General features: G+C 39.4%; 1 protein-coding gene across 1 annotated transcript; it reads left to right on the forward strand.

The window, feature by feature from the left end:
- Window positions 1-6,766: 6,766 nt before the first annotated feature.
- Window positions 6,767-9,577, forward strand: slc18a3a (solute carrier family 18 member 3a). Its single transcript, XM_085477629.1, has one exon. The coding sequence runs from the start codon at window positions 7,233-7,235 to the stop codon at window positions 8,781-8,783; it is 1,551 nt and encodes a 516-aa protein (XP_085333755.1). The 5' UTR covers window positions 6,767-7,232; the 3' UTR covers window positions 8,784-9,577.
- The last annotated feature ends 108 nt before the right edge of the window (window positions 9,578-9,685 follow it).

Raw genomic sequence — 9,685 nt, forward strand, 5'->3', positions numbered from 1 at the left:
ATCTCGTTAAAGGGTTTATTAATAGCTAATCATGAAGTGTCGTCATATATTATGTCTGCAGATTAATTATTTAAGCCACACTGGCCAAAGATTTACTTCAAATAGCTGCTGGATTATGTTATACTCTGAATCCAAATGTCTGGCAGCAGAGCACGGGTAGCTTTTTTTTCCATCGGCTTTCCTTCTCTTACAATCAAAAATATTCAGGTACTTAGAGTTCACTGAGGATTATGTCTGGTCAACCAATGAAGTTTTCATATGGGTTTTTTGAGAGGATTACACAGGAAGATGACTACAAGTGCTGGAGAAAAGGTGGGGGGGGGGGGGGGGGGGGCGCAAGGAGAGTCTGGACTGTTCGAGAAAGAAAGAAGTCATGAATCAGTGTTATAAAAAAATAATGTGGAAGATTGGAAGGAATACGATTGCAAGTGTGTGTGTGTGTGTGTGTGTGTGTGTGTGTGTGTGTGTGTGTGTGTGTGTGTGTGTGTGTGTGTGTGTGTGTGTGTCTGAGGCCCCCAAAACAAGTCTAGGTAGCATGTGATTTGTATTAACTATATTGTTTGAATGGATCCTGTAGCCTCAAGCACAGACTGTTTTTTAAAAAAGAAGGTGGTTAATGTCTACAGTTTTTGATTAATTATTTTTTGTTGATATTATAAAAACCTCAGCATTTACAAATTAGTCAGTTAATTCCAGTATTTTATTTATATGTGACTTTGCCCTAATTACCAAGTATCCTTCTGTGTGATACACAATCATGCTCACTAGATTTGCAAGGTATATGAAAATACAGCACTCCACCTTCCCGTCTAAATATGTTTACTACTTTATCTCAAAAACCCAAATGCAAAATATCAGATTTCAAAATGGGACTTCACAAACCAAAAGGAGACCTAGCTCTATTTCATACACAGTCTTAGTCAGTCTTAAATCTTACATCAGTACGTCTTTATAAAGCTGGACCTACAAACTGACAAATTGCTAACAAAAAAAAGTAAATTAGCTTGATAATGGGTAATACTTTCTATTAATATAATATTAATATGTTTATGCTAGCCTTTTATCATTGGCTTCTACCTCCTACCTTAATAATAGACAGCTAATGTGGCTACCAGGAAATTGCTAATAGTCAAACAGCTGAGTTACATTGAACCTTAAAGCAGATTCGAGCACAGCTTCTTATTTTTTATAGACAATGCTTTGCTTAACAATGATTTCACAAAGATCAAAGCGCTGTAAAGAGAACTATACAGGAAACCGAGCGAGTGCAACAGAGGCAGAGGTGTGTTATTACATGGCTTTGGATGACGGTGATTACTGTAACATAGCATATTGGAAAAACAAAAATATCTAAAATCATTCATAACGATAATTTATAATGAATTTATAATCAATCTTTTTGAAAAACATACAGGTAGTAATTGCTGCATGTGTGACAATGTCCCACATTCAGATTGGTCTGCCCATTATTGAAAATGTGTATAAAAATAAAAATAAGTGTTTAATAATGTTTGTTATATAAATGAATAAATTATACATTTCAGCAGGTTTAATTCAAAATATTAATAAAGTAAAAACGTGCAACAGGCCCAGTTGGTCTTATTTTAAATCCTTTGGTGAGGAGGAATGAAAAGAGAGACCCAACCTGGGGTGCTAATTCCTCTGCCACCCTTTTTAATAGAACCAGAGAGGGATTTCGGCTCCTCATGACTGACCCCAGGCCAGCCGAGCACAAACACAAGATAAAACATCAGTCGGCTGCCTCAGGTCGACCAAACTCTCTTGACTGTCAGTGATCTTGACTGTCAGATGTGGAGCCGATTATATAACCCTGACAACATGAGACTGCACACGCACGCACACAATACACAGCAGCACAAATGCTCTTGTTGAGCAGCCACAGGACAATCAATGGTAATGCTGAACACAGCTGCTCCTCCAATCAGTTCATTGAATTTTAGAAATCCCACTATTTGTACACAGTGTGATTTACAGAAAATGAATGGACATGTGAACACTATATTCACGTTCATCTTACCAATAACAATGTACACATAGCACATTACATATTAGCAAAAACATATTTGTTTTGAAGAAACCACATTTTTACAGGATTAGTGTTTCACTATAATCTGGATTAAAGAGGGGCTGTGCATCACTGCTCTTTAGAAATCACTATTTTAAATCATTAAACCACACACTTTGACCAGAATAGGATGTACCGGTCTGAGGCCACTTCATACTTCACATGATTTACATTTACACGACATATTAAATATTTAAGTTTATCAAACAGATTCAAATATTAGACAAAGAAAAAACAAGTAAAGACAAAAAGCAGCTTCTAAATGAAGGTACTTAAAATTGCTGCTAAGAGTGGCCCAACCAGTTATTAGGTTTAGTGAAATCACTTTTTCACACAAGGCCATGTAGGTTTGAATTTTTTTTTTTCACCTTAATAACAGACTGCTTCTTTTTTGTATGCTGGAGTTTTAGCCTGTATTTTCGGATGGCACGGTGTTCACAGACAGTGTTTTCTGGAAGTGTTCTTGAACTCACACAGTGATTTCTGTAACAGAAACAGGGCAGTTTTTAATTCAGTGGGACCAGAGAGCCCAGATATCACACAGGCATCCAATTTTGAGTTTCGGCCTAGTCACTTGCACACAGAGATTTCTCCAGATTCTTTAAATCTTCTGATGTTGTGTGCGGTAGATGACAAAAACACATTTTTACATTGAAGAAAATAATTCTGAAAGTGTTACACAGTTTTTTGCAGATTGATGAACTTTCACCCATCTTTACTTCTAAGAAACTGTACCTCTCTAAGATGCTCTTTTTTAAAATCTTTTTGACACATGTTGCTGTAACCAAATTGAAAATCAGTTATTTACTATACATGAAATAATAAAACGTCTTAGTTTAAATATTTTATATGTTTTTTTATGTTCTATTGTGAAGTGTGGTTTATTAGATTTGCATTTTTTATATACATTTTGCACAGTGACCCAACTTATTTTGGAATCACTGTTGTATACTTAATTTCTTTTTTTTAAAGTTCTCACTCTTCATTGGTGCACAGTGTCTTCTACAGCAGCCACATAGATGAATCACACTCTACTACATAGACCAACAGCTCTTACTATTAATTTGACCTCAGTTGTATTTTACACATAAACATTAATTTTGGCCTAAAGCAGCAGGCCAGTTTATGCACAACATCCAGTCATCAGTTTTTCTAACCACACAGGGCCTGGACGCCATCGCAGTTGACACTGGGCAAGAAGGTGGACACACTGCACAGGTTCCCAGTCTATCACAGAAACAATCCATTCACACACAGAATCACCAATTAGCCTAGCATGAATCTCTTTGGATATCTGCATGGACTGAAGGAGGTTTTAGCACCCCCAAAGAAAGGCTACTCTATATCACTGAAAGTAGTATACCCTGCTTTAAATACAAATGAAACTTTGCATTTAGCATTTGCTGATTTCAGTTTCAGTCTATTAAAAAGAAACTAATATTATAACCATCAGTGGCGGTCCTAGCCTGTTTTGATCGTGCCTATGCCATTCCCACTATGCGCTGGCATGACGTCGGGGCAGCACGAGTACGAGCATTTTTGTTTGTTTGTTTTTTGTCGATGCCCGTGATGCCGCCCCCCACCACGATGCCGCCCCGCCCATATCAAAAACCGCTATGGATAACCATTTAGCTCCACAGGGGTTATTTTTGACCTTTCATAATGTGTGCATTTGGCCTCAGTAGCTTTGGATTTTGTGTGGCTGCTAGAAATTAATGCTTTGATAACTGCTCGAGATTACATGGTGATCTTGAATCTCCTGAGCAAATCAGATCAGAGCAGAGTCACTGGGAAAACAGCAACAAAAAAAAGGAAAATGTTGATCCCCTAACACAGCCAATCCAGTTATGAGGTCTGTGCTGGCCCTGAGAGGACATTGCACTTAAAACAGATAAAGATGGGGGTGATTGACAAAATAAGTAAACACAGTTAACTAAGTTTGAAATCTGTATAAACGGTTTGTGTTTATTTATCTGCCACTTCTGTGTGTAACTGTGTCTTCATATGTTTCTGTTTATGCGTGAATGCTAACAGACGGAGTGAGCAAGAGGACGTCAAGGTCAAGAGCCCCTTGGGAAAACCAAAAGCCAACTCGCAGTTTGGCCTTCATGACTGTGCATAAGCTTTTCCGCTACAGTATGTTTACCGAGGGAAATAAATGTGATTATCGAGGCTGTTCTCTCATTAATGTGACATAACATGTGGTCTAAAAATAAAACTAATTTTGAGCTGCCTTTTTGTCAGATTTGTAACAATTATTAGTCGGATTTAACATGCCTACGTCAAATCGCTCGGGGAAAACAACGGGATTTAATTCAAAGAGGGATCAAGTAGAGTGTAAATTAAAGCTAAATTTATTCTAACTTCAGCTTAGAATACTTGATCATACTCATTGTTTCCTTTATGTCTGACGGTCTCACAAGTGTTTAGATTTTACACCGTTGCCCTACATTAGTCATAAAAAATTAGGTCTTTGAGGTCTTTTGGGTCTTTTTATAACAACAGAAAATTAGGGAACACGTATCAACTGGCAGCTAAACTTCATCAAGAACAAAAGATTTCTTTCTTCTTACAGATGTTAACATCAAGAATCTTTGAAGGGTTTTTTTTACTATCACACACGACGATTCGTTTAATTCTTTCAAGGCTCATGAATCCACCACATTTAGTCAAGTCAAGTCAAGTTTATTTATAGAGCACATTTAAAAACAACCAAGGCTGACCAAAGTGCTGTACAGTAAATACAGATAAAAATACAATAGAACACAATTTCGTAAAACACCTCGCTGATCAAATAAAAAATAAATAAACAAATAAATTAAACGTTTCTAAAAGCCAATGAAAAGAGGTGAGTTTTAAGAGCAGTTTTAAAAGTTTCTAGGCTTTTGGAGAATCTGACGTGAGGAGGTAAACTGTTCCACAGTCTGGGTGCAGCCACAGCAAACGCCCTCTCTCCCTTTGTCTTTAATTTATACCTGGGAACATCTAAAAGCATGCTTTCTATTTTGTTTCATTTCAAAGTTGTTTAAAGAGAGGACAAGAGTGTTGGTGGCTTCTACTTTTTTCTGACTTTTTAGGTTTACTGTGTTTTTCCTGTGCGTCTGGCGCTTAATGTCATAAAGACTTTTGAAAATGTAAAAACATAGTGCACATAGTGAAATATGAGTTTATGATGAAAATTATAAAGAGCAGGAATGAGAGAAAACATTGAAATAATAATAGCAGCGCTGCGGGGATATGAGGACATCTACCGGCTGAACAAATGCACAAAGGGCAAAACACAGTAATCACAGTAAAGATACTAATAAGTAATAACTGATTGATAAACTTATCAAAACACAATCTAGCTAGACGATCCTCATTGATTATATAAATATAACTCACAATCAAACCATAATGTAGCATAATCATTAAAAAACAAACACAAAAACTGATTTTGCTGTGCAGTTATAGGTTGGTCAAAATTCACATCTCAGGTTTTTGTTTTTCATCAATTCAATCTTCCTCCACTAGATGTCGGCACAACTCTGTCTCATATCCCAGGTCTGTAGCTTACTACAAAAGCTGACAAATCAAGTTGTATTTTACACGCGAACACATGAACACAGTATTTGCCTCTCATTGAGTGAAAAAAACAAAACAAAAACGGAAATGAGTTTGAATCTACTTCTACTTCTTTAAATCCCATTGTACCTGCTTTCAGTTTCTTAGAAAGTATAATAATAAAAGTATTAATAATAATGAAATTGTGTATCATGACAAAACAAAACGACATGTGACTCCGATAACTGATTCATGAAAATTCTCTGAAGGGTAGACATCTGTTGAAACTGAATTGTTTTTCTCTCTTTATTAGAAAAAATTGCTGTCACTGAAAAGTCCTGCAGTTACTGTTTATTTCAGCCTCACCACTGGATGGCAGTATCTACTTTTAAAAAGTCAGTTCACTCATTTTATTCAGCTTTTCTGTTTTCTGTCGTTTCATGACGTACTGGGGTTTTACTGATGTTTTTTAAAGTTTGCGACTCTCTCTCTCTCTCTCTCCCCACACACACACACACACACACACACACACACACACACTATATATATATATGCACAGTCATGAAGTGAGCTATATATATATAGTTAACTATATATATATAAACTACTGGGTTATAGCAGTGGTTAACAAAAGCGCATTGTTTAACTGTTAAAACGCATTGTTTTAGTGTCGTGTTCTGTGGAGCTGTCCACTTGATTGTGGTGCTGAATGGAGGGTGGGCGGGGGTCATTTTAAAAACTACAATTCTGCATGTTTCTTTCCTTGTATGGGTACTGCTGCTCGTGATCGCAAATGCATTCCTTGCGTTACTGAATTCAGAATCAACCAGAGAACTGAATATGTGCTCCTCTGTATGTCCGATTAGAAAAGTATTCTACTTTTAGCTTTGAATCAATTATAACCGCTGAAAATCTGGTAAAAACTGTTTAACATTGAGAAGGTTAAACTGAGCCTTTCAAGCAACTCAGTGGACAGCAGTGCGCACTCGGGATTTTATGTTTAATTAGCATAAAAGATCTGCTGGAGAGCAGCAGGACTGTGCGTCACAGCCATTGGCGAAGGTGGGAGGGGGATACCTATGGGAGCCAACAAAGTGCAGTGTGTACTCCTTCCTCCGCCGACAAAAAACATCTTGCCTGATGCGAAATGATGACTTAGCTCACAGCGTTACAGGTGACCGGAGACAGCTGGGAGTGTCTGGGTGCCGGAGGGGCGCAGCAAACGGACCTGAAACAGCCAGAGCACTGATGGAGCCGGCACTGTGAGGAGTGGGTGAATCCCCAATCTGGGAGTGCTGCCCGGGGCAAGCGCGTCACCTGAATGACGGGATATGAGACAATGAAGCAACTAAGGACGGCGGGGATAAAACGAGTGCAAGTCACACAAGTGGAAACGCGTGTGCGATGACGAACAGCGCAAGCGACAGAGAAGAGGTAAAGCAGAGAAAAGTTACTTAGTTAATTGGAGTGCCGGAAAAGAAAACACCATTTTTAAAAGAACATACACACATGTGCCAAGTGTGCGTAATTCTGTGAAAAGCAAACTGAGGAAGCAGCATTTCTTTTTCAAAAGTCAAGACTTGAGTCAGAAAAGGATAAAATCATGGAGCCGGAGGTGACCACAGAGGGCCGGGGCGCTAATATGGCACAGTCTGCCGCCTCCAAATTGTCCCAGATGGGTGAAAGAACTAAACAACTGGGCAATGTAATGCAAGACCCAGAACGACAGAAACGGATTATTCTAGTAATAGTCTGCATAGCACTTTTATTAGACAACATGCTGTACATGGTAATTGTGCCAATTATACCCGATTACCTTGAAGAGCTACAGAATGCAGCGGATCAAAGCCAAGCTGTTGCAACCAACTCCACTAATAGCACCCACAAAATCACCAAGGGGAACTTCGATCTGCAGATAGGCGTTCTTTTTGCCTCTAAGGCCATCCTGCAGCTCCTGGTCAACCCGCTAAGCGGCACGTTTATAGACAGGGTCGGGTATGATATCCCGCTCTTCATCGGACTAAATGTCATGTTTCTCTCCACTGTTATTTTTGCCTTTGCTGAAAACTACGCGACTCTCTTCCTGGCGCGCAGCATGCAAGGCCTAGGCTCTGCTTTCGCCGACACATCCGGGATCGCTCTGATCGCAGACAGGTACACAGAGGAGACAGAAAGGAGCAAAGCGCTGGGCATTGCCTTGGCTTTCATCTCTTTTGGGAGTCTTGTGGCGCCCCCGTTTGGAGGGGTCCTCTATGAATTCGCAGGGAAGTCGGTGCCCTTCGTGATTCTGGCCTGCATCTGTCTCATTGATGGCATATTATGTCTGACTGTGCTGAAGCCCTTCTCTAATCGTGAGAGAGAAAACATGCCAGTTGGTACCCCCATATACAAACTCATGATTGATCCTTACATAGCTGTTGTGGCCGGTGCTCTGGTCGTTTGTAACATCCCCCTCGCTTTCCTCGAGCCCACTATAGCCAACTGGATGGAGGACACCATGCATTCCAGCCAGTGGGAGATCGGCATGACATGGTTCCCTGCATTCTTTCCTCATGTCCTAGGTGTGTATCTCACTGTGAAATTATCAGCCAAGTACCCCCATCTGCAGTGGTTTTACGGGGCTATAGGTATGGTATTTATAGGCGCAAGCTCGTGCACAGTGCCAGCCTGTAAAAACTTTGGACAGCTGATGATTCCGCTGTGTGGCATCTGCTTTGGAATCGCCTTCGTGGACACGGCACTTCTACCAACTTTGGGTTTCTTAGTGGATGTGCGCCACGTGTCAGTGTATGGCAGTGTGTACGCGATTGCAGACATCTCCTACTGCGTGGCGTATGCCCTGGGGCCCGTGGTAGCCGGACAGATAGTGCACGACCTGGGCTTCGTTCAGCTCAACTTGGGCATGGGGCTCGCCAACGTACTTTACGCACCGGCGCTGCTCCTGCTGAAGAACGTGACACAAATGAAGCCTTCTTTCTCCGAGCGAAACATGCTCCTAGAAGACGGTCCAACGGGACTGTATGATACGATTAAGATGGAGCAACGAGAGAAAAAGAGAAAGGGTTTGTGTACAACGATCGACGAGAATGGCATTGAGACCTTTGCTCGGCGCTCTTATTCAGAGGAGGAATCCTCTGGGGGAGAGTATGCGTAAAAGACCTTTAGCTGGGTGTTAAACTATCCAAGTGCTAATGTAGAGTTGTCTGTATCATGTCCGATTCAATCAATTCCATAACACTATTATGATTGTGTAACAATATCAATTATTTACCGCTTCTGGTGACAAGTTCTCTGGGTTTTGTCAAATCGAGTAGGTTAAAGCTTTAGCAGAAAGGTACTCGCTTGCGTTTCTTTATTTAAAGGTAAGATTCCTGTGAAAGATTTTGCTGAGATAAATGTATATTCATTAAGAGTGTTTATCATTGTATCGGAAACTGACTCATATCGTGTTCAGGGATTGTGCAAATGTGTTTGAACAAAAGAAGAAATGTAATGCGTCTTTATCTGTAATCTGTATTGTATGTCAAACGGCATTTGAGAAAGGTGGGGAAAAAGGTGAAATCTGCTTTTGCGTTTTATTAATTTTTTTTTCTGGAATGCATAGGAATGTATAGCCTCACTGTATGATGATCCGCGACTGTACATAAATGTATATTCATGTACATAATTAAATCATCATCATGCGAATGATATTGTTTACTGAAATGGTTTATTTAGGGCACAAATTGTAATTTTTATTCTGAAATGTTATTTTCCTCTATAAATGGAGATAATATATACTTAGAAAGTTATCGCAACTGAAGAATGATATTTAAATGTGTTGTTAAAACACGAAAGTGTCTCATTTAAAGATTCTGACATGTTTTGCCCGTGGAAACAAATTGGTTTGAAAAAGAAAATCTGAAATTAAAGTTTTTAAGGCCAACATATTTGTGGTGCTCTGATCCTTGACCGTGAATTTCAAATAAAGAGAAGCATTTGATTTTACAGTGAAAGTGTAACTGAAAATTTCTGGGAAAATGTCATTGGTTCAAAATATTAATAATTTCAGAGGGT

This window comes from Copadichromis virginalis, linkage group LG13, assembly GCF_057382275.1.
Source record: "Copadichromis virginalis isolate Kocher_CV1m ecotype Utaka linkage group LG13, C_Virginalis_male_GT1.1, whole genome shotgun sequence".
In the NCBI taxonomy this organism is placed as follows: domain Eukaryota; kingdom Metazoa; phylum Chordata; class Actinopteri; order Cichliformes; family Cichlidae; genus Copadichromis; species Copadichromis virginalis.